The 24,331-nt window shown below is 50.4% G+C and overlaps 7 protein-coding genes across 7 annotated transcripts; 4 read left to right on the forward strand and 3 right to left on the reverse strand.

Annotated features, from left to right (window-relative positions):
- Nucleotides 1–280: 280 nt before the first annotated feature.
- Nucleotides 281–1,715, forward strand: EPUS_02502 (uncharacterized protein; the record flags this gene model as incomplete). Its single annotated transcript, XM_007805503.1, has 3 exons — nucleotides 281–289; nucleotides 361–864; nucleotides 918–1,715. 3 exons carry the CDS (start codon nucleotides 281–283, stop codon nucleotides 1,713–1,715), a joined length of 1,311 nt encoding a protein of 436 aa, XP_007803694.1.
- A 1,601-nt stretch (nucleotides 1,716–3,316) lies between these two features.
- On the reverse strand, nucleotides 3,317–6,989 carry EPUS_02503 (uncharacterized protein; the record flags this gene model as incomplete). Its single annotated transcript, XM_007805504.1, has 3 exons — nucleotides 3,317–3,915; nucleotides 3,977–6,277; nucleotides 6,338–6,989. The coding sequence occupies 3 exons, from the start codon at nucleotides 6,987–6,989 to the stop codon at nucleotides 3,317–3,319; spliced, it is 3,552 nt and encodes a 1,183-aa protein (XP_007803695.1).
- A 3,013-nt stretch (nucleotides 6,990–10,002) lies between these two features.
- EPUS_02504 (uncharacterized protein) lies at nucleotides 10,003–11,914 on the forward strand (the record flags this gene model as incomplete). The annotated part of the gene is made up of 2 exons (XM_007805505.1): nucleotides 10,003–10,156; nucleotides 10,302–11,914. 2 exons carry the CDS (start codon nucleotides 10,003–10,005, stop codon nucleotides 11,912–11,914), a joined length of 1,767 nt encoding a protein of 588 aa, XP_007803696.1.
- A 461-nt stretch (nucleotides 11,915–12,375) lies between these two features.
- On the reverse strand, nucleotides 12,376–15,395 carry EPUS_02505 (Coatomer subunit beta; the record flags this gene model as incomplete). Its single annotated transcript, XM_007805506.1, has 3 exons — nucleotides 12,376–12,518; nucleotides 12,615–15,043; nucleotides 15,091–15,395. 3 exons carry the CDS (start codon nucleotides 15,393–15,395, stop codon nucleotides 12,376–12,378), a joined length of 2,877 nt encoding a protein of 958 aa, XP_007803697.1.
- Nucleotides 15,396–16,325: 930 nt separating this feature from the next.
- Nucleotides 16,326–16,964, forward strand: EPUS_02506 (uncharacterized protein; the record flags this gene model as incomplete). Its single annotated transcript, XM_007805507.1, has 4 exons — nucleotides 16,326–16,392; nucleotides 16,438–16,542; nucleotides 16,592–16,743; nucleotides 16,800–16,964. 4 exons carry the CDS (start codon nucleotides 16,326–16,328, stop codon nucleotides 16,962–16,964), a joined length of 489 nt encoding a protein of 162 aa, XP_007803698.1.
- Nucleotides 16,965–17,966: 1,002 nt separating this feature from the next.
- On the forward strand, nucleotides 17,967–19,277 carry EPUS_02507 (uncharacterized protein; the record flags this gene model as incomplete). The annotated part of the gene is made up of 1 exon (XM_007805508.1): nucleotides 17,967–19,277. The coding sequence occupies one exon, from the start codon at nucleotides 17,967–17,969 to the stop codon at nucleotides 19,275–19,277; it is 1,311 nt and encodes a 436-aa protein (XP_007803699.1).
- Nucleotides 19,278–20,101: 824 nt separating this feature from the next.
- EPUS_02508 (uncharacterized protein) lies at nucleotides 20,102–24,081 on the reverse strand (the record flags this gene model as incomplete). Its single annotated transcript, XM_007805509.1, has 4 exons — nucleotides 20,102–20,251; nucleotides 20,329–21,210; nucleotides 21,903–23,820; nucleotides 23,876–24,081. The coding sequence occupies 4 exons, from the start codon at nucleotides 24,079–24,081 to the stop codon at nucleotides 20,102–20,104; spliced, it is 3,156 nt and encodes a 1,051-aa protein (XP_007803700.1).
- Between the last annotated feature and the right edge of the window lie 250 nt (nucleotides 24,082–24,331).

A 24,331-nucleotide genomic window follows, 5' to 3' on the forward strand; every position in this document is an offset into this window, starting at 1 on the left:
TCACCTGTCCAACGAGACACATGAAAGGCCTGTGCTGTGTATGTCCGGAGCATTACGTAGTAGATCCTCGATCCTGGGCATGGAGGTTCCTCCTGTATCACAAGGAGGAGCTGAAAATGGCGAGGGGTCACTGGCGACCATTAATTCATTACGGTAGACCTGCAGCATTTAATGTTGGGCATCTGAACCAGTCTTGGTGTGGAATGGGTGGTTTCTGAAACAGGCTGTCCTGTATCCCCTATTACGCGAAAGGGGGGCAGGCGATGGGGAGCACCACAGGATGACTTGGGTAGGGTGTCTGTGTTTCTTAACGCGTCTGGTGTGCAAGTTCAAGAGGCTAACAGGGGCACTAAATTGGAGACATTTAACGGGACTGTTGACACGACTGTTACTGGGCTGTTACTGGGCTGTTACTGGGCTGTTACTGGGCGATTTGTCCTCCTGACCCCTGCCGAGCCCCCCGTCGTCATCGGATATCTGCAGCTAGCAAGCTACGACAATACGGAACAAGAATATCCAACACCAGATCATCCAGAATCCTTGCCACCTGCATCATCTCCACCGGCATCATTCTCAAAGGAGAAGCGTGTCGCAGTCTACGAGTATGATGGACCACGGTACAACTCACATTGCCGCCACATTGTCGTCGGGCTAGGTCGTACAAATCAAGCCCTCCGCGTATCACTCCTGGACGGTGCTGCACTCTTGAAGCTGGCTAGCCCTCCTCCTGTCACTCCCTACTCCTCCCTTCTCACACATCCATTCTTTTTATCTACTCATATCTGGCATTCATACATTCATTCATTCATTCAACAACTAGAAGCATTCCCTTCCTTGTCGAGGGATCTCCATTCTTTCCTTTATGTGTTTGGGGCCCTAATAATTCCTCTTTCATCTGCTGTCTCACAATCATAAAGGGTAGATCCTCCCACAGCAGCAAACCCTACACGGTTTCGAAACCGGACTGGATCTGGCAGACACCACTGCGTTCTACTCACTACCAAACAACATCTGCTTCAAGCCTTAACTGGCCGTCAGAAGCATCCTTATCCATAATGCATAACATGGTCAACAAAAGCAACTCCATGCTTCTCCCTCCTCTCCCGCTCGACTCTTTCACCAAAGCAGTACCAGATCTCATCCACTACTTCGAAGGTCTTGATACTACAATCGAAGAATTAGCATCATCATCAACAATGGCATCTACCACAATGAGCAAAGTTCCGGCGCCATTCCCCTCCCCATTCACGGCGCTCCGGCTCTCACTCACAACCAGTTTGAACCATCCCAAAAGAGTGCACATCAATCAATCCTCAGCCGACTCTACAGACTGCTCGACCACCACATCCGCCTCGGGCTCTCCTCAAGCATCCTTTCGAGGCGCCGCCTTTACCCGCTCCAGAACCCGGAACACCACACGAACACGATCCCGCTCCCCACGCTCCATGCGCTCATACACCAACAGTCCCGTGCTGTTGAGCCGACGACCCTCCGCTACCGACCTTGCCCTCCTTGAAGAGGAGTCACTATCCCACCACGTCAAAAGTGTGGGTCTGGGACTTGGGTTGATGGAACCTCGACCCGTCATCCCCGTCGCCGTTGCCATGTCAGGCAGTAGCAGTATGTTCGATGGAGTGACAGATGAGGAGGAGATGGAGCAGAGACAACCTTTTGTTATGGGTGGCATATTTGAAGTCATGGAAGGGTCGTCATGACTCAACTCGTCGGGTTGATCCAATGGATGAATGAATAAGGGAAGACGGTTACACCAAGTCAGGGGACAGAGTCCAGTCCGGCTGCTTAATGATGATCAGGATGCGGCACAAGATTCATGCGGCGTATGTACAAAATCCAGGAAAGGCCTGGCGGCTTAGATAAGGCACGGATCGGATTACTAAAAAGTCGTCCGATCGACTCAAACTAAGTCAGGGAGTAATGGGAAACAGAAATAGGGGGCACCCTGCCAGGGTTTTATTTGCATGGACAGCTTCTTCTACCTGTTATGCCGGTGTCCTCCAAGCGTATCTATTTGATGTATTAACAATAGAGCTGTTCACCAACATCAAACTGGGCTCCGTCAAATGGAATTTTTCCTTCTACCATACACATCTTCTTCCCCCCCTTTGGGTGAGAGATCCCGTCTGGGTCCCGCACGGATGTTGCGTCCGCTCCTCTTAACTATACCTCCCTCCCTCCCTCCCACCCAAGCCTTCTCCTTTTGCCTTTCTTGCCCTACCCTTTCTTGCGCACAAACTTCCCCCTAGGCACTCGCAGCGTCCGAACTCCCAGGTCGCCACTGACAAGTATTCTCGGTGAGATGGGTTATTTTCTCAGCATCTCCAGATAAAGAGAGCAAGTAAAGGGAGGGGAATAGGGATCTATTTAGCTAGGACTAGCCATTCTTTCCCTTTCTCGCAGCTTGCCCGTACTCGCTCCTCCTCCTCCGCCTCCTCCTCCTCCTCCTCCTCCTTCTATAGCCTATTTTGACGTGGAGAGAGTCCCTGATACCCCTCCTCGTGGATCTCCTACTGGGGCCCCCGACGCTGCCGCCCTCAACGCCGCCACCAGCACATCGGTTCGTCAGTCCTTCCTAACTCCTGACAAAGAAGAAGAAAAAGAGGAAGAAGAAGCTATAGCTTGGCTGGTGAATTCGACCGAGCCATTCACCTACTACATACATACTCGATACTTCAAGCAGATTTCTTCTTTCCGACTGACTGACTGACTGACTCACTGACTGACTGACTGACTGACCGACTTGAAAAGTTTTTTTCTCTCCCGAAGTTTTGTCTTCACTTATCATGGATAAAACCGAACATCGGGCATGGGACTCGTCATAAGTAGAGGCTGAAAAGGTGCCAAAACGGGGTACAGGGCAGGGCAGGGGTAGGGGTAAGGGCAGAGCAGGCAGAGGGGCCCAGGGATAGAGCTATCTCTGCAACACCACGTTTTCTATTTCCATTTCCTAATTGGGAAGTAACTTCAACGTCAATATCAATGCAGATTTTGTACAGGAACGTCAATTCATTCAATTGGTTCTGATGGGCAAATTCACTAGTAATTTGTATGACGTAAAACCCGCCAAGACCCAAACGCCGAATGTACCGCTCGCCGAATGTACCGCTCGCCACGGAATAAAAATGCAGCCAAGCCATGCCGCAAGCACACCCCCTGATCGCTATGCAGAAATTGGAGCCCAATCCTCTCCTCTCTCCCTCCGCATCCATTCATGCCTTCCTATCGGCACAAAGCAACAAGAAAGAGAAGATAGACGTCTTGGAAGCCCGTATCCAGAACTCAAATACCCAAAATCCCATCACCAACCCCTACTCGATCCCGACAGAGGCGTCGGAGGTAACAACGGCGAACCAACACTATCCGGCGCGTTCAACGCCAACCCGTTGATCCTCTCCCTCAGCGCCAGCGGCAAGGGCTTCCTTCCCCCCTGGGCGGCATTCTTGCTCTTCTCGCTGATCCTCGGCACGCCCTGGATCATTCTCGGTTCGCGCATGAACCTCTCCTCCAGCTTCGCTGGCACCCTGGTCACAATCTGCCGGTAATCCCGGGTCGGATCGCCAAAGTCGGAGCGCGTATTGGCGGTGGAGGTTGTGGAAGCGGAGGCGGAGCGCCAGAGGTGGTCGGAGGTGTCGGTCAGGAAGTCTGGTGGTGTTGTCGAAGAGGAGTGGTGGTTGAAGGAAGTGAAGACGGAAGTGGAGAAGCGGGAGGAGAAGGGGTTTTTCCTGCTCGAGAAGGAGAGGCCGGGGATTTGGCGCGTGGTAGGGAGCAAGCGGCCGCGGTTGCGTTTAGAAAGGATGATGCTGTCGAAGAGAGTGATGGATGTGTGGACTGAGGTTGAGGATGATGAAGTGGGTGCGGGTGGCGTGCATTCGCGCTCCGATATGAATTCATTGAAAGCTGGTAGTTCAGAAACATCAGCGGTGGCTAGCAATACTTGGAGTGCACATTCCCTACTCACCTTGTGTCTGCTGAAGTACCGCAATATAGTCAGCATTTTCGCACGGCATACTTCGCAAAAAGCTGTTCAAGTCGAACCGGTAGAACATTCCGTTCTTCTTCTGCTCAGGTGTCGGCGCCAACATGAACTTTCTGTAGGTGTAGAAGAGGCTAGCAAAACAACGGACAAACGCAGCTCGAATCTGCTCTGGGTAGAAGGCCACCGGACAGACAATGTAGAGTTGGTAGCCGCAGCGAGCATGAACAGTCACACCACAACCAGAGCATCGATAAATGCCATCCTCAGCCTTATCGTCACAAACGGAACATGTTGAACGGTCATCATGGCCGTGCCACTGTAAGCAGTGACCTTCGATCCAGCTGGTATTCTCTGTATTACGCACAGGCTGCATCAACACCTGGGGCATAATCGTTGAAGCAGCAAGGGTCGACTGTGCATATGTGGATGGGGCATAGGAGGATTGGTTATGCAACTCAGGGTTGAGAGTACTAATAGACGGGTTGGAAGAGTGTCCCAAGAAAGGCAGGCTAGGCTGTCTTTTGGCTTGCCGATACGTGGATCCACTTCCCTTTGAGCCTGCGTCGAAATGAGCTCCTCGCTTGTCGCGTAGAGACGATTGTAACGCAAAGCCGGAGTCGCTCCTGGAGACCGGCGTGGCTGGTAACTGTGGAAACGACCCAGTGATGGGTGATTGGTTGGGCGTGTCTGGATTGCTCTTTCTTGAAGTTGATGCTGTTCGTGGTCTTTCACCTGTGCCGCTTCCTCTGGATACTGCTTTCGCTTGCAGAAAAGCGTTCAAGATCAATGTTTTACGAGGACCCTCCGCCGCTGCAGCAGCGCCAAAGGACGTCGATGTCAGCCCTACTAATCTTGCAAGCGAGGTCGACTGGGCATTGGAGGAGAAGACGGATGGATTTTCTGATGCAAAGGAATCAAACGGCATGGCCTCAACTGCACATGGCGGAGGCCCTACTGGCACGCCAAACTTGTTATGATGAGGTGCTGCCAACTGAAGGAGAGACATCAACTTCCGTCGTTGTTGCCGCGGCATTGGTGTAGGCCTCGCTGTGCTCTCTATTTCGTTGTTATCCAGATCAACAAGCACGAAGTCATCATCCGGCAGCTCTACTTTCTCATACCGTCTTTCAATACCACAAATGTACGGACAAGGCGCCTCGAGAGCCTGCACAAGACGAGCAGGAAGTACAGGTATGAAGACACCGGCCCATTTCAATGGCCAGATGAGCTCGGCGATAGCTTTGCTCGCTAAATGCAGCATTGACGTATGTGAGGACAGCAGGATGATCCGCGACTCGGAAAGGACGTACTCGAATAGGATCATAATATTCGGAATAGTCAGCGCTCGGAAAAGCCCGTACAGGTCTGTATCCCGCGAGCCTGGGAGCTCATTGATCGCTTCCTTGCGAGCAAACAACCGCAGCTCTCGGACCGCAATCTCAACTTGCGTCTTCGAAGAAATTGGACTAGGGGCCTCGGTGCAGAGGTTGATGACATATCGCTCCAATGGTTGCCACATGCCGACCCGTGGTGAGCTTGGAGGAACTCTCATGACCGCGCCATCGGCCATGGGGACCGTGATTGCTCTAAGCCATTCTTTCCAGAAACTAGTCAAGGATGAATCACGTCCGAGAATGCCATAAGCCCGTGGTATCCAGAGACCAGTGTCGCCATCCGTCAGACCTTCTATTCGTGAAGCAGCCCCGTGTCTCAGAGGCCTCAGCATATCCGTCATCATCACAATCTTCTCTTCTACCGCGCTAATGTCTTCTTCCAGCTCATCACGAGCAGCAGAGCCAGAATCAACATAAGGCAACCGCGACAGCAGGCGAGAGAGTTTTGCACGCTCGGCGGCAAGTCTTTCACCCAGACTCGAAGCCAGCTCTCTCTCGACATCTGTCATGTTGGCTCTTCTCCACTCCTCGCAGCGCTTTTCCAGCTCATCTGCGGCTTTGGCTTTCATCGGTATCCAAACGATGATACAGACTGCGTGCAACCTGGAGTTGTCGGCTGCGGTCATTGAAAACCCATGCCATGTCGAGCGTGGGCGCGTATCGGAGGAAACAACGTTGATGTCGTTTGGAAACGCAAACATAGGTACATAGTCGGGAAAATTGCCGCGCCGCCGCGACTCGTCGGGCATTCCCGCTGGGGGATATCTGTCAAGGAGGACTGGTTCAAATTTTCGTTTCAGTGGGTGCATGGTTGGAGACGATTGAAGTGGTTCAGGGCTGGGTATCACTGAGTTGTAGTTACTTGTGCGCCGAGAAGTTCTGACGGATGCTGCCAACCAATATTAGTTCGCCGGGATGAAAATAGCAATTAAAAGGGAGCGCGACTGACCTTGTCGTGCCATGGATGACTGTCGCTTGACGCTATTCATCTCCCGGAACGACATGTGTCGCCTTACACTTCCAATACCTCTACTTGGTGCCGGACCCTGCTCCTCGGCAACAATCTTCTGGGTTCTTGTTCTCGGCCGCGGTCTACTGGGCTGGGCAACCGCACCTGCACTGAAATTGATATCCAAGAAGAACGAATCCCGCTCAGTGGCGAATTTCTTCAAGGCATTGTCGAAGTCGACGTCGTTCAGAGCAGCGGAGACATGAGGAGAGGATGCTGATGGTACAAAACGAATGGTAGCGCTGCTTCGAGCGCTTGACGTGCCGGATGGTATCTTGTCCAGCGACCTGATGGACGACTGTGCTTCACTAGACAACCTGGAAAGCCGTTGATAGGAGTTTCGTTTTGAGTGTTTTGACGCGGGTCTTGGAGAATCCTGAATGGATGAGACATCCGCTTCAGCAACTTCGTCCTCCACAATGATATCATTCAGGTCACTGCTGCTCCTATTCTTTCTCGGATTATGCACCTCGCCAAGTCTGACATATGTATCCAAAAGATCTTGTCCATCCAGGCCCGCGATCCAGAAGTAGTCGGCAAGCGGCGTGGAGGAATTTTCATGGCCTTTGGGCAAGCTTTTGATAGGAGCCATCGCCGTAGCCAAGGTTATAATTATTCGCCCTGCGCCAGGTGTTGTGAGGACATGTTAGACCAATGACTTCCTCGCTTTGACTTGTGCGAAGGAACCGTTATTGCTTTGCTCGATGGATGTTGGTTGCCCTGGACTTGAACGCGGCCACTGCTTCGTATGTAGGTCGTAGTACAATGGGAATGTTCGACGAAGTTACTTTCGCCTGCGTAAAATGGTCTGGCTGGTTTCGCTTCCAGTGTTGTTCTGATAGCAATTGCGCAAGGGATAGTGATTTCTGGATTCTAGAGACCCCAGATTAGTGGAACAATGGTTCGAACATTGATCGTCTCTGCGACTCGCCTCAAATACTAGAGAAGAATACGGGTTATCATCCCCTAGACGGAGCCATGGTTCGCCATCCAAACCTACCTTCTTGGGCTCCTACAGCAATGATAGCGCTTAAACGGAGCAATCAATCGGCTCAGGGACCACAGGTAGCTTGCAGCTACAACTGGCGCCAGTCAGAACCCGGGCTAATGGCGCAGCTCTGGACAAGCCGTCCTAACGAAACCGGTCGGGATCGCTGCGATTTGCCCAAATTGGGGGCTAGTGGACATTGACACGGTCGTGTGGTGGAGACGTGGCCCATGGGGAAACGCACCAGAAGGATCTACATAAGAGAGCTACTTTTAAGCAGGCTATTTACCATGAATGTAAGAGGTAATAATGATAAGTCTCCAGCCTTGAACCTTGTATTAAATGTCTTGCCTTGATCGCAAGGTCCTTGTTTGAGGTGGACGCGTCCTGCTGTCGAAGGAAAGCCGTATGAGCCCCCGAATTGGGAGAAAAGGGGCTTACCACTATTGTGCCAAACTGTATATGATGCACAAAATGGGAGTTCTGCCCATACTGCCGCCACCATATCCATGATGATGCTGTCAGACACCAGGTCGTGCCATTGCTGTTCTCACCATTTGCAACTTCACGCCCAGGCTCATAGAAGGCAGGGGAAAGGAATGATATACGCGTCGAGGTAGCACCAAAACGCAGCTGCATGCATCAGGGGGTACATATCCGCCCGTACTAAGTATGATATGCCGTCCTCCTCTAACCATGACAGTAAATCACTTCCAGTGTCCTGCTTAAGGATATGACACTGATATGTCCAGTGCACCCACTCGGTGTGTTTACGTAGTAATGAATGACACTCTGATATCCACCCACCTTGCTAGAGACATTATGTGTCTCTGTTCTGGTGTAGCATTTCTCCAGGTAACCAGCCAAGCATGAGAGCAATGATACCAGGGATTGCTTTTGGAACCTTATCCCTCGCATACAGCTCTACCCTGGCTTGATCGAGTAAGATCGAGTTATTTAAGGATCTTCGATGTCCCTTGCTCCGAGCCCCTTGTTACCCCACAATTGAGCCTTCACGGATATCATTAATCCTCATACTATGGTATCTGGCGAAAGTAATGTTGGTGGGGTGCCAAGACAAATTCATCCGTACAGCAAGTTACAAAACCTGTTACTCTAACTTGATATGACCACCGAATAACCATTAAGTGGTGTGCAAGTGGTGAGGGACCTATCTACTTTTAGTACTGATCATTAGACACTTACAGATCAACAAGTCACAAGATTTATAGAAAAGAACTCGAAGTTATGCGCAGACATATCAAAAAGACAGCATTACTAGCGAAAACGAAAATTTTTAGTGCCCCACCAACATTACTTTCGCCAGATACCATAGTAGAACGGATCATTCAGTGAGCCAGCTTGTGACGGACTGGTGTCACTGTGCAATGCAGCATACCTAGACATTTTCAATTTAAGTTCTGCCTTTCGAGAAGCGTTCGCTTGTTCCATGTGGTTGCACGGGATCTAATCGACCAGAACAGGAGTTTGATGCATTACTTCGTCCATCTGACAGGACTAGCGGCCGTTCAACCAGCGGCAATCTAACCACCAGCCGTGCGAATTGTCTTTGCGTACAGTGTTCTCTTTGCGCGGCATTGGGAAGTTGTTCAGAGGCAGCGAATCCTGGGAGAAGAACATTAACATTGACAAAGGCAGTCAACAGTATACCGACTGCCTGTTGGTGCATGGAGACCCAGCCGATACTCACAACTTAGTATGTCCTGTGGAAAATGGGCGTAGAGTTCGCCTCAGAGGAAGACTACCGCAGGAACGCGGACGAATCATGACATTGGGACCGTGGAATTAGCCAAAAGTAATTCGTTGTAGTGAAACACATTTAGTCGGTACCCAACGGAGATAACTTTAAAGGACCACTGCCCGATCGGGTAACAAACGCGACTTGATCGGGCTTTGATCCAGGCAGCCTATTCAACATAGTGCTCTGCACCTAGACGTAGGTGAAGGTACAGGCCAATCTCTAGTAAATTTATTTCTTGGTGAGAAATCAGTAGTAATTATTGACTGGGTAACGATTGATTCGGTTGTCATTCAGAATGATAATTGAAGTCTTTGTACGGAGTATAAATAACGTGAGTAAGTGGGCTGCACAATATACTCTTTGGGCAACACTACCCCCGGGTAAAGCCTAAAAGTAATAGCTAACATACACCAAATTGTAGTTAAAGAATAACAACTACCAGTTTTTCTGATGCAACAGACCGTTTCAATTTCTCAAGCCCAGGTTTAGAAATAAAGAAAATATTTCTGATCAATCCAATGCATATATCACAGTTTTGGATCATATACCAAGCGGGATGCAGGTCACAAAAGACTGGGTGGCTCAACGGGGTGCGTTGCGCAGCCCACTTACTCGCGTAGTCACATTGGGCATCTCCAACTTCGTAAGATAGGCGAGAACTTGGTTGTGGTCCGACTTGGCGGATTAGGGGTGAAAGAATTGCCGCAAGCCTCGGCCTCCGGTCCACTTAAACTCTGGGACCTGCAGTCACCTCCAACGCAAGTTGTACCTTACTTGGTTCGGCGATCATAAGGTGCCCTGCCATGAAGTACATGTTCACCGCCTAGACCAATATGCAGCTAGGGACTCGTCGCCATGCAAGCACAACATGCTGACGATGGTGATCCTTTCGCCGACCCTGCCCAAGTGGAGGAGGAGGAGGATCAGCGAACCTTCGTCGGCGAGGCCACCCTCAATGCTGGCAGGAACGCCAACCTCACCCTGGGAACAGACTCACTTATTGTGCTCGGTCTGTCTTCGAGATCTGAGTATGGGGAAGGTAGAGCTGATGTGTTGAAGATGAAAGCTTCCGAGAGCAACCAAGTCTGAACTGTTGCGGCCTTTTGCCAGCGAGTAAGGACCTGCCCACCTCACCCTTTCTGCTCGCTGACCAGGAATTACTGCAGAATCAAAGACCACACGTGTTATTCCCTTCTTTAACATCCTTTGGGCATCTTTGACCAAGATCGACCTAAACATCCAATATACTACGCCTATTGGTAAAAGCGATGTTCAAGTCGCATACGTGACATACACCCTAGATCCTTCCTCCACAACGAACGCTGAAAATGCGAAGAATTGGGTCGCTCGACTGCTCGATCGCGCCTATGGCGTTTCCCAGCGACAGAAGAGGATCAAGGTACTAATCAACCCCTACGGCGGCGCTGGCAAGGCTGCCAAGTGGTTCACTAGGGACGTTGAGCCAATACTGAGAGCGGCGCATTGCGAGGTGGATGTGGAGCGGACATCATACATGGGCCATGCAGTTGAGATTGCAGAAAAGATCGATATGGACGCCTACGACGTCATTGCTTCGTGTTCTGGTGACGGCTTGCCCCACGAGGTTTTCAACGGACTAGCGAAGAAATCCAATGCTACGGAAGCCCTACGCAGAGTAGCAGTTGTGCAACTTCCTTGCGGTACTGGCAATGCTATGTCTTGGAATCTTAATGGAACAAAATCATGCTCCATGGCTGCCCTAGTGATGGTCAAAGGTATCAGAACTCCTCTCGACCTGGTCTCCGTCACGCAAGGGCAGAAGCGGATAATCTCCTTCCTCAGCCAAGCCATTGGCATCGTGGCCGAAACGGATCTAGGCACTGACAACATCCGATGGATGGGTTCTGCCAGGTTTACCTACGGTTTATTAGTCCGCCTCCTTGGCAAGACAGTCTATCCTTGCGACATTGCGATCAAAACCGAGATCGACGACAAAGCCGCCATAAGAGCTCATTATTCCGCCAATGTCTGCAAACACCACCAATCTCTAAAACTAGCGTCTACCTCCACCTCGACCCTCTCCCACAGCAGCACTAACAACGATGACACATCTCCCGATACCTCCTCACCCACCTCGATCGGCCTCCCAGCCCTTAAATACGGCACTGTCCAGTCGCCCCTCCCACCCGGCTGGACACTAACCCCCTATCCCACCCTCGGCAACTTCTACAGCGGCAACATGGCCATCATGGCGGAAGCGACGCCCATATTCCCCGCCTCCCTTCCCTCAGACGGCCTCCTCGACCTCGTCACCATCGATGGCACCATCGGCCGTCTCAAGGCTATCGCCTCCCTCCTCGCCGTCGAAAACGGCACCTTCTTCGACATGCCGCATGTCAACATGCGCAAGGTCAGTGCATATCGAGTGGTGCCGAGGTTTGGGAAGTGGGCAAAGCCTTCACCACCGAATAAGGTGCAGGAGAAGTCGTGGGTGGGGCGGGTGATGGCTGCATTGGGGATGACGGGTGTGAATAGTAAGGATAATAATAATAGGGATGGTGGCTATATCAGTGTGGATGGGGAGAAGATGCCCTTTGAGCCATTCCAGGTCGAGGTCCACAGGGGACTCGGGACGGTGTTGTCGAGGTCCGGGTTTGTGTATGAGGCGGATGGGCCGGCCGGGTGGGATGGAGCTACCGCTACCGCTACCGCTACTGCGAATACGAATACTAACACGAGTATTACGGAGTCGTCGGCGGAGGCAGGGACGGCCCAGATCGAGCGATGACATTTGCGCTCGTACTATCTCTTGTCTACTTTTGCTGGTCGTTATGCAGCAAGATCGCATATTTTTAGATGATGACGGTCCGGTGCTTTTCACTGCAATGATTACTGCCAGGTACATACACATGCGTGAGATACCAGGATTTGTCACGTTAGGCGTTTGAGGGTGGTAATGTTAGGAACAGGCGGCACGAGTTGCAGTGATAGAGGGTACGAACATCATAAACGGAGTGATCGAAGAAGCTGGCGAGCAGTTACCGGTACTAGACTAGTTGTACCCGAGTTCTGCTTGGTTGTCTACACATCAAATGTGCCTCAGGCGAGTGGTCTTCGGAGATGTGCCGAATGCTATTTACCTTGGAATCTAGATCGAATCCTGGTGGAGTTGTAAGGAGGGCAGTAGTGGTTGATGGCATAATACTTGGGACTACCGATGATACCTCAACTGCTGCCTTTGATGCCGGTTCAGATGGTGCCGGCTTTGAGTCCCTTCAACGAGCCCAAGCTCAAGGCCAACCCCTGCGATCGACTCCTGATGCGCACAAAGCCCGTGATCGGTCCATCCTCGCCTTCCTTCTCGACGCTCAGATTCGCCAACGCGTCTTCGCCTGTTGGGAGAGGAGGAAGTCAGCAACTGGATGGATGTGCTCAAAGACACCGTGGACGGAGGCGGTGCAAAGAATGGGAGGGATGGTGACACGTACCAAAAACACTCCTGGCGTAAAGGTTCGCGCTTAAAAACTGACAGTCACCGCTCAAGCTTGCCTCAGGAGTCAAACAACTCATATTCGTACTCTTCATCAGATGGTCCAAGAACTGTCGCAGCGTCTTGCTCTCCTTTCCACCCTTGATGTTGATATTGACCTTATTCTCCCACTCGAACTCGGTCCACATGGTCCGGAACGCCGTCTCGGTGCAAGTGGCAGGCTTGATATAGTCCATGATGTCAGCGTGCACGTCGTTGAGGATGACGACGTGGGTGTCGGTGCCGCTGGGCGAGTCATAGACGACGTTTCCAAAGATGACGCCGGTGTCCGTGCTGGAGACTTTGATGGTGGACTGAACATTGAGGAAGTCTCGTGGGCCGAGGTTTTGCGTTGTGGGTCGTTCGACAACTTTGAGGTCACCAAGCGTGGCGAATTCGACGGAGAGGTTTTGGAGCGTCTCGGTAGTTTGATTGACTAGGAGCACGTCTAGAATGATGTCGAATTGTTGAACTGTGACATATGCTTCTGCGTAAACTGGGTCGGAGAAGCCAGTCAATTGGACGACGCGGGATAGTTTAGAGGTGAGGTCTCCAGTTGCAGAATCTCCGCCAGTCGCTTTCTCAAGGTCCAGCTCGATTTCGTCCACGCTTCCGTCGGATTTCTTCGCAAGTTGGCGAATCTGAAATACGTCGTCCACCTGAACAGCGGTCTTTGCTTTTTCGACAGCAGCCTTAGCGGCTCGTTTTTTCTCTTCAACGTGGACCATGGCACGGAAAGCTTTGCGCGTGTCTTCAAGGAACGTGGTCTCAAGTTCTCGTCTTTGGGCAAATTCCGCCAGTGATCGAACACATGACATGATTCTGTCCACAGAATCCTCATCGATGGGAGCTTTGACAAACTGTGACTGTCCGACCCGTATAATGGATATCATAATCAGCATTGCTTCTGCACGGAGAGCATTAGTTCTGGCTTCGTCGGTAGATATTTCGGAATATCTCATGACAAGCTTTGTAAGGGTCGACGAGAGGACTGTAGCAAGATAGTAATCCCCATCGAGGATGAACTGTCGTAACGGCGGTTTTTGAGCTGCCTTCACAGCTTCAAGCTTTGCTGCAGCAGCCGAGTTCGTTGTGAGGGCGCTTTCTGTGGCATATGTGCCATCGGCTAGTACCTTTCGAGAGCCGCTCGGAGCAGATTTGGCATGGCCATTGACCTGTTCTTTGGGCTCGGCATGCTCATCAGATGCTTCGTCAAGCAATCTCTGCTCGGAAGCGAGTATAGGTATCTCTCCTAGACTTGCTCGTATCCGCTTCCACGCATCCCTGATGTCGTTCTCTCGTAAAGAGTATTCTCCAACAACCCACAGAGCCCCTCTGTACACCTTCCCTGCCCGCACCTCACCTAGAGTGGATACCAGTCTTTCAACAATCGAGGGCCGTAGTTTCGGGAATTTCTCAACCACCTCCTTGACAAATGAGATGACATCCACTGCAGCGCTGTTGTTGAAGTCTGCAATAAAGTCCATCAAGACATCCACCACACTCGCGGCAATCTCCGAGAACTTGATGGCACATTGATGTATCGATTGAATGAGCAGCTGACGATACTCTGTATTCTTCTCGTATTGCTCGTCGACCGTCTTTGCAAGCTCCTTTTTCAGTAACATGATGACTTCCTGCACGTTCTTGCTAGAGACCATTTCCAAAGCGATACCTAGAGCTTTTCTACGCACGTCCAAGTCAGGGCTTGACAACACACGCAGGATTTCCATTGCTAGATCATCTAGAATCCCTTCATTTCTCCGCCTCAGCTGATCAACCCTATCCAGAACAATCAACTTGACATTATTGTCGGCCTCCTTTATGCTGAGTTCTATCAGCTTTCCTGCTACAGCTTTCACCGCCACAGGGTTGCTCGTAAGTGCTGTCAGAGAAGTAGCGGCTTCATAAACCACGGTGCTTGCGCCGGCTTCGAGGAGGTCGAAGATGAGACGAAGATAGCGAGCTTTGTTCGCGGAGTTTTGGATTGCATCCTTGCGAATAAATTCCAATTCGACTAGCTGTATCAGTTCGTCTGCGCTAGGTATACCGTCAAAGGCACTATTCAGGTATTCAAGCGCTTTCTGATGGCTGACAGCCATCAATGCTGCAAATGCGTTCCTCCTGCATGTAGTGTCACTTTCATTAGCAAGGAAGTTTTGAATCAACTCTGGAGCATCTGGAATCATGCTTTCTGAATGCTGGAAAATAGAAGCAACAGCCCACACAGCATTCTTTCGAACATAAGCATGTCGGTGTTCGAGGCAGGATCGAGCGGACGAAAGTAGAGGTTCCAGAAGCTCTGGTTCTCGAAGCTTGCACAGAAAGCGCAGAGTATTGCCGCGGATGAACTCATTTGGGTGCTGCAAATCGTTGCGTATCCCGTTGCTGTACAGCTGTCAGAGCGATTCTTCAAGCACATCTTGTATACATACCACACCAGTATCATCTCCTGCTTCAGCTTTCCATTGGCGTCCAGCTTCGGACAAATTTCATAGTAAAAGTATAATAGCTTCTTTAGATGCTTGCCTTTCGCCGGCATGACGAACCTGATGATGTGCATGAGGAGATTAGGCATTGGATCGCCATTAAGCATGATTGTGAGAATGCGCTTCATGGTCTCCACTTTTGAGTCTTCAGTGCCCTTTTCCAACTGCGTCTTGAGGTCTTGTTGCGAAGGCTGGTCTGCTGAATTGTCCTGGTGCACCAAGCTGTACGCATTATCCAGAAAGGAAGCCATGCTTGTGGATAGCTAGCTTGGAGCTACAAGGGTGCAACGAAGGGCTCAATGCCACAGACGTTTCTCGGGGAAGGTTGGTTGAGGAACATGCGTCCAGGAATGAGGGTAAACACGTTCTGGGGGAATTAAACACACATCATCTTTCGCCAAGCACTCCCGCATCCAGATATTTCATGATACGTGTAGAGAGCTCTCCTGAGTCGCTTGGAACTCGAAAAATCTCGAGTGGTATGTGTTCTGATATAGTTTGTTAGAAGTGCGGGTGCGGCCAAATGTCTTGGCATACAGTACAGTGCTACTACCATAAATTCTGTAGAATTCTTGGCATATTCAGAAAACCAAATTTTTCAGGAATCCTGCCCCGCAGATGTTCTAAATCATCCCTCTCTCCTTACAGATAGAGTATATTAAGGAAAATTTATTATCGTTTGATTCGTTTCTTTCTAAGGAATATGAGAATTATATTTTTAAAACAGAATATCTTAAAGAAAATGTATAAGAGTTAAAAATCTATTTTTATGTGTTTTAAGTAGACTCTAAAATTCAAGTGTCGAGGTCTAAATATAGCTTGGTATTTAAGAAGTAAATTTTGAAATTTTGCATAAAAGAAGATATTTTATAAAATCAGATTATTTGTAAAATAATAAACAATTATAGACATCGCTAGACTTTATTTATTAATAACTTGTATAGTTAGTAGGAAAGTGATTTGGTGTCCTGTGGTGATCAAATGTTGTTAAATCAGAGGAAGAAAAATTTGGTTTTTTGAATATGCCAAGAATTCTACAGAATTTATGGTAGCACTGTAACCACTTAGTAACTTAGCGTAGACTTCAGATCTTGGAGTTGTGCTTCCATATGTGTGGACGAATCGACGCTTATCCTTAATGACCAATTCTCTTGGGGAGGCACTCAACACTTACAACAAAGATGGCACAAGTCAACGAGCCGTTTTACGTACGGTACTATAGCGGTCATACTGGTCGATTTGGACATGGTACGAGGAGATATCCTTGAGGCTACTCTCCGCTAACATCCGCAGAATTTCTGGAATTTGACTTCCGCGTGGTGGGAGACGGACGAAGTGCGACTGCTCGATATGCCAACAACTCTAATTATCGAAACGACGCGCTCATCCGAAAAGAGAGTATGTGCACCTGGCTTCACAATGTTTGAGTGTCGTTGACGTGATGTAGTGTGCGTCAGCTCCTTGATGATATCGGAGATGAAGAGAATTATCAAAGAAAGCGAGATCATGAAGGAAGATGATACGAAATGGCCTCAGAAGAATAAGGATGGTAAACAGGAGCTTGAAATCAGGCTGGGAAACGAGCACATCTCATTCGAGGTCATTCCTTTCCAACGCTGTCGTTGCTCTTCCACTGCTGACCATGACTCTTGCAGACTGCGAAAATTGGCTCTCTGGTGGATGTCACTGAATCTGCCGACCCGGAGGGGCTGCGTGTGTTCTACTATCTTGTGCAAGATCTCAAGGCGCTCGTTTTCTCTCTGATTGCGCTACACTTCAAGGTCAGATGCCCTGATCCGTCTGTTGCCCAAATCTGCTAATCGTGTCGACTAGATAAAACCAATCTGAATCTGCAAGAAACACTTTTTAGCAGGAGAGCTCATTTGCCTGGCTGTACCTCTGCAGAAAGAACTCATCACTAGCGGGGCAACGCCGTTTGATCTGGTTGAAGGGCTCTACGGATGCCTTAGTGAGGCGATTACTTTCTAGAACCGCCAACATGACAGCTGTCCACACCAATGAAGGTTCTGCTGCTCCGAGAGGTCGATTCAGAATGGAGATATAATCTTTCACGGGACGGTAAAAGCAACCCGCAGGTATTTCGATGGGCGCGGCTCCGGCACACACGCTCAACCTCTACTAGACAGCGCATTTATTTACGAACTAATCAAGGCAAAGACCTCCAGCCTTACCTGCGAAAGATGGAAGCGGTGGGGGCAACGGGTAAAAGGCATTGGATACTGGATTGAAGGATACCAGAGACCAATATACATGGTTCAGGTGGTAGTCATTACACTTTCAGTCCATCAATAGTATGATCCATTGCATGCTGGATACAGTACGAGTATCCATGATCTTCGACCGTGTGATTGTGATTGTTGAGTGAGAAATTCTGCCCTCCGGCATTGACGTTGGCAAACTGGCCATAAGCCCCGAACCCAGGCCTTGGAACAGCTGTACGGCTGAGGCTTCTCGGGGAAGTGTGGTTTGCATGCGTGAGCGTTGGGGACGTGTTTTGGGTCTCCTCCGGGCGCTACCCCACTTAAATTCCACTCGTCCCCGCTTCGCCCGCACCAGTCTTTAGCCGTCCGCAGATCGGGTTTATCTTAAAATCGTCTTCTCCCGCTCTCGCTCCACCTGTTCGCATGCACTTCTCCTCTCTTAGAGACTGCTGACAACATTCTCTCACTTCATTTTGCATTCAAGCATATCTCCTTTTCCCAACTTGTCATCTGTAGTCATGCAATCCATGCCGATGAGCAGTGATTTGTGACTTGCGTTATCAATGTCATTGCCACGGTGAATTTTGGCTGCCCATCATCATGCGGACCCCAGAAAATGAAACCGAGCGTGCAGCTCACGCGATCCATCCACATCCTCCGCGAGAGCCAAGAGCCATGTGTCCTCCAACGCCTCCACCTGAAATAGGCGATGATGCCGTTCACAATATTGGCGCGAATGGGGGTAAAGATGATGGTGCAACTGGTGGGGACTCTGCGGCCGCGCTCAACTTCGTGCAGGACCGCAGCCTGTACATGACATCTGAAGGAGCCGAGGTTGACACTCTCCCAGAAAGCACGCCAGCGGATACTTGCGACAATGACAAGGAGACAGCAGCAAGAGAGGGTGGAACGGAGATCGATACGGCCTTCAAGACAGATGTCACCATGCTCGATCATTCGGCGGTCGATGCGACAAGCATGCCTACACCAGAGAGCGTTGCCTTGGATGGGGACGCTGCAGACATGTTCTGTGCCACAAGGCTTTCCGAATCCCTCACAGCTCAGACGACAGGGGATGCATTGTGTGCTGACGAGCCAACTCAGCAAAGACCATTTACTGGACCCAAGACGTCCAAAGAACATGACTTCGAGGCCACTCATGAAGACTTTCCGGACCCCACTAAACCATACACCAGCATCGGCTGTACAGCCAGCTCTGTTAGATCTTCCGATCCTTCCGCTACTCCCCGTTTCGAGTTCTCCAACACGCGTCTCTACCCGCATTACCCTTCCTCCTTCCTACGTCCCGGCTCGAAGTTCAGCGGCACTCAACAATCTGACCGTCAAATCTACAACGTTGATGTTCAGATCCTTACTCTCTCTGTCGCCGAGTCGACCTTGACTGGTTACCTGCGCATTTGCGGTCTCACGGAAGATCACCCAACACTAACGACTTTCTTCACTGGCGAGATCATTGGTGGTCCGAATCACAAACACACCTTTCAAACTAAAGATCCCAGCTGGGGCGCCTCAGACCGCACCGATCTGTCACATTGGGCTCGCTTTCCAGCGTGGCGGCCTCTCAACAAAGATGCTAGAAGAGATATCAATTTCAAATACCCACCTCATGCCATTGGACCAGGATCACGACCAACATCATCATTATCATCAACAATTCCCCTTCATACCGCCACTATAGACGATGTAGAAGACCAAGCTGACGACGACGCCAATCCCGGCTGGTGGACTCAACCTAACATTTTCATGCGCTGGAAGGAGTGGTTCCTCGTTCCAGATCATCGCGTAAGAAGTATACAGGGGGCCAGTTTTGAGGGATTCTATTATATTTGCTTCAATCAGGTGGAAGGCAAGATTGATGGCATCTACTTCCATGCTAGAAGCGAGAAGTGAGTTCAGATTCACACCCATCATACATCATGATTACAACCAGGCTGACGTCGTTTTGAGTGATCGCAGGTACCAACAGCTTGAACTAAAACATAAGTTCGACAGGGGCGTTTGTGGCGCTATGGAATTCAGATAATGTGGGTCCTCGCGAAGACGGGAAGATGGAGATGTGGGAAATCTCCAAAGTCTGATGAGATGATGAATTCAATGTGGTGGCTCAACGAACTCATCTCCTCCTTTTTTAACAAAGGCATTTGTTGAATCCTCATCCCTCTGCGCATGGGATGGAAGCAAAATGTCGACTTGCTTCGCTTCACCTGTTGTTATTATAAACCACCTGGATGAACACACACGCATATATGTATCTGCTTTTGGGTGGTTAGCTGAGCGGACTAAGCGAGCGCTGCTGTGATTCACCGCAGTGGTACAGTACAAGCAAATGAACACACATTCGTCAACTGAGAGCGAGTTCGTTCTTATTCCCTCTCGCGAGTATCTGTTCCACTTTGGATACGGAGCACATTCGATTGTGATTAACCACTACAAGATACCGTCAAACAGGTATACATAAGTATTTATACTATTCCACTCCATTTCCCGACCAATCCACCAAGTAGGCGCCGAAAGCACGCCCCTTTTTATATCAACATCCAAGCCAATAGCACCACTTCGGTGACCGTGGCCCACAGTAACAAAACGGATGAGGTAAGACTTTATATATGCAACCAAGAGACCTCTGAAATAGCCCGTTCACCACAGTAACCTTCCCCCCCCCCCCGGAATATGCATGAAGGATTACCGCCTCCACGTGTTGCCCAGTCCGCCGATTACGAAAGCTGTGGTCTGGGCATGATGCCATCGCCAACGACCATGGCATTGATGACGTGTCCCTCCTTCCAACCCTGGGCTTCGAGGGTATCCCTTTCGTTGAGAATTTTGCCTAGGTATGCTAAACGGATACGAAGGGAGGGTGAGACCTGTATGTTGTGTAATCAGTCAGCCAGCCAGTCTTCTGAGACTCGAAATAGCACGGCGACGAGAATGCAGAGCTTACATTTCCTTCCACATGAACTCTCCTCACCAACGTAGCCACGTGTTGAGCCTTCCCCAGGCCGATCACGACATCTGGTCCACCACGGTCGCTAAGTCGACATCGCACCTTGATAGCGTCACGTTCACTTGCTTTTCCTTTCTCCTCTCTGCGCCGTTCCAGGATATCCTTTTCGTCTTCTTCTACATCCCGTTCGTCTCCATCCAAGACTGTGTCTTCCGCCGTAGCTGCGATTTTCGCATCTGGGACTCCAATCATAGTCTCTCCATCAATGTTATTGCTGTTTCGGGACCCATCCAGTCTGACATCGCTGTCGCCGTCGCCCCTGATATTTACTGGATCACTCACCACAACCTCGGGCAGCCTGTATAGATTTCCTGCCTCATCGTAACACCCGTCCACAAGGTTTCCCGTCGGTAGTGTGACACCCGCCGCATCCAGTATTCCCTGCGCAGTCGCTATATCACCGCCTCGCACCAATTCACATACATTCTGTAGTGCGCCCCAAATCTCGAGCCGACCAGTGACGCGCGTATCGTAAAACTCTTGCCTCTCGCTCTGAAGCTGGGCGAGGGTCCAAATCTGGGTTTTTGAGGTCCAAGGAGGAGGAGTAGTCAGTGGGGCGTTGTAACGTTCGTGGGAAGGGAGGTTATTGAGGCGTGGAGTGTGAATAGACGACGAGGGGCGCAGCGCACTGGAGGAGCGTGAGGGAGATTGTGACTGCGACGTGGAGTGGACTTGAAGGGTTCGAGGTTGGGGGGTGCGGGAAGTGGAGGACACGATAGGCGAGATGGGTGAGGTTAGAGATGTCGTAGGTTGTGGCGGTGCAGCTAACGCTGAAGAAGGTCGATCATTATCGACGGCTTGGGTGGAACCACAGCAACCCTGCCAGAAAGTGTTAGAATTGCTCCCTGAGAGTACTTGGAGATAGGTGACCAAGAGAAGACCAGAAGAAAAGTGTCAAGGAGTTGTTCCTGATCTCACCATGGCTCATGCTGCAGAAGCTCAATATACGTCCGTCAATGCGGAGAAGGTTATCAGCACATGGCCAGACGAAAGTCATAGGTCATCAAATCGCTCGACGTCTTGCTGGCAAACGAGGATCAAGACTCAGATTTCTCCTACCACACAAAAGAAGGGGGAGGAGGGGGGGAAAGGGAGTGTAGTGAAGGTGACTGCGTGTGAGCGTGGCGTGGACTTGGGACGGATAACAAGGTCGGGATGTATCCCAAAATATGGATGAAGCGAGTGGGCAGCTGCTTAACTAGGATGGGCTGCGCATTCAAAAGCTTAGCTGCTGACTTTAACTGAAGCCCTGCTAAGCACCATCCCAAGTGGGGGGTTCTTGGGCTGCCCTGTGAGCTTCGGCCCGAAGCCCCTTTAAAAAGGGAAGATTCAAGCGAAGCTTTCGGAAGCCCAGACAGGGGACCCATCGGACGCATCGGACCTTCGGACCCAAACATAAGCTCTAAGAAACACGAAATACACTCTACATGTTCAAGGAGGATGATAACATTTCTTGCACAGGTTATCTATCAGTCCTCCTCGTTGTCACTGCCAAAGATAGCCTTGAATACCTCATCGCTAGGCCGGTCTGCTTCTAGAGCCTCATTCCTCTCTAGATCAACTGAAGGAGCTGCTGCCGTTGTAGGCTTACTAGTGCTTGAGGCGAAAGCCACGTCCTCCGAAGGCTGCAACAGCTTCTGATGTGAAACGCTTGGGTCCGCTTTCTCTGGATCACCACTGGGTTGCATTTGGTAGCCAGCAGATTCAAATCTGGTACCAGCCATGCTGCTTATAGAAGCACCCTTTCCAGAACCATCTCCGAGGTCAGGTTGGACATTAGCCGGAGGCTTGACGTTGAAGCGCTTGCATAGTAGCCTGGTTGGATAGAAACTCTTGACTGACCTCGTCAGTGGACCAAACATGCCCATCTTTGCAGCGTTCATGGCAGGGTCTCCAGGCTTTGTCGGTGGTTGGCTCAAGAGCGCCTCTCCGTTTCCAGATGAATCGAGATTATCCGAGGCGCGCTGGGAACGCGAGGACGACGAGATGAATCTTGATGCCATCATACCGGTCACAGGCTTGAAGACCTGGGCTGCTCGAGAAAATTCGTGCATTTCATTGACCCAGTCATCTTTAGTCATACCCTGTACGCGCTCAGGGAGACCTTCTCGGATGCCTGCTCGGATTTCAAGAAATGCTCGATACCTGGCTCGTTTCTCGTCGTCTTCCGCATAAGGCATCCAGCCTCCTACTCCACGATTCAACGCTTGCATAGCCACTTCTGCATCCAGTCTAGGAATGAGATCTTGAAGGACCCGATTTCTATCTTCGTGAGATGCCTCGAAGCCTTTGGGTGGCCTCTCATTCAATGCTGCAGGCAAATTGCTCTTTCCCGACGCTACAGCGATCCGATCTCGGGCGGCTGGAGTCAGGAAGTCAAATACCGACTTTCCAGGCATCTGTTCTTCTCCGAGTAAAACCGCCCTTGCTTTTGCATCCATGTAGGAAAGCTTCGCAGCCTCGGCAGTAGATACATGAGCCTCTCCAGGATGTTTAGTTGCAGGTTGCTTTTTCGATACCCACCCTTCCGGTACCTTGGGGGGTTTGTATTTCTCGTCCTGTAAATTCAGCAAGGAGAAAGAGTCCAATTCTGTAGCCAAGACAAAGCCTTCAAGTGGAAGACGTCCGTCATGACACCTTCGAAACCCAGGTTTGCTTTTCGTCTTCTTGGACATGAAGATGGGTCGCTCCCTCAACAAGGGATGGGAGGCGCCTTGCACAGCGGCACGTTTCTTCTGATGCTTCTTTTCTTCCCCGATGACTCTACTATACGATGTCTTCGGACCCATCTGGTAGGGGTCTTCGTCATCAGATCCTGTGTCATTTAAAATGCCAACTCCAAAGGCTGCTTTTTTAGGTGTGAGCACTTTCCGACTTGTGCGGACATTTCTCGAAAAAGGATCAGGACTTTGACCTTCATCTTCGCTATTGGCTTTTGGACGTGTAGAAGGTAGGATGTTGGAGATAGGCGATTCTTCCCCCAAACCTAGACCTTTGTGGTCATACTTGCGGTCCAAAGAAACCATTGGAGGATCTTCGGGGGCAAACAGATGCGTCGTGTCTACTTCTTCGTTTCCGCCCTCCGCTTCACCCAGATCTGCCTTTCTTCTTACCCTTGGTCCTATGCCCTGTCCCTCTTTCCAGCCCATCCTTTTCAATAGTTTGACCCCAATTGTGTCCCCAGCAGGTCTGAAAATATCCATAAAAGCCTCAAGACGCTTGGGATCTTCATCCGTGGAACCAAAACCTGCATACTCCTCCGCCGTTGACATTCTCTTGGACTCTTCAGCTTCTCGCATGTCTTCCTCGTCCATGAAGTCCTCGCGCCGCTGCTGTACAGCATCTTTCAGGTCTTTCGCCCTGCTGTTTCTCGAAGACTTAAACGTCGCCGGTGTCCACCCTTCTTTCGACCCCACCGTATTGAAATATCTGCGTAAGCCATTTTAGTCATTCTGTTCATCGTGCCCAACAACCGTGAGCTCACCCGGCGCTGAATCCACCGGTAAAGGCGCCATGGAGACGTTTCCTCCCCTGATCATCTGTAACCTCTTGCTTCCAAATGGGAATGTAGGAGCCATCGTCCCGACCTTGCTCGTCGAGTGGAGGGAGAGGGGTCCCATATACCACATATGGTGATTCCTGCTTCTGTAGATCCTCTTCATAGGTGGAGCGAGACCGTTTGCTGGCCATTATGCCGCTTGGGTAGAGTGACGTAGGAGCAGTCGGTGCTGAGGGCTCTCATGCTATCTACGGATGGCCAGATCTGTGATTGAGTCTGTAATCTTGGTCACTTTGTGGTACAAGAGCCATTGGCTTGGAGCAAGAAGGCTTGGGCACACCCAAGATTCAGTTAAGCCACAACGAGCGGAGATGCCCAAACGGCCAAAGCCACACTTTACGTGCATTCAACTCGGAACCGCAAGCATTATTAAGGCTGCAG

This window comes from Endocarpon pusillum (genome assembly GCF_000464535.1).
Source record: "Endocarpon pusillum Z07020 unplaced genomic scaffold scaffold4345, whole genome shotgun sequence".
Taxonomy (NCBI): domain Eukaryota; kingdom Fungi; phylum Ascomycota; class Eurotiomycetes; order Verrucariales; family Verrucariaceae; genus Endocarpon; species Endocarpon pusillum.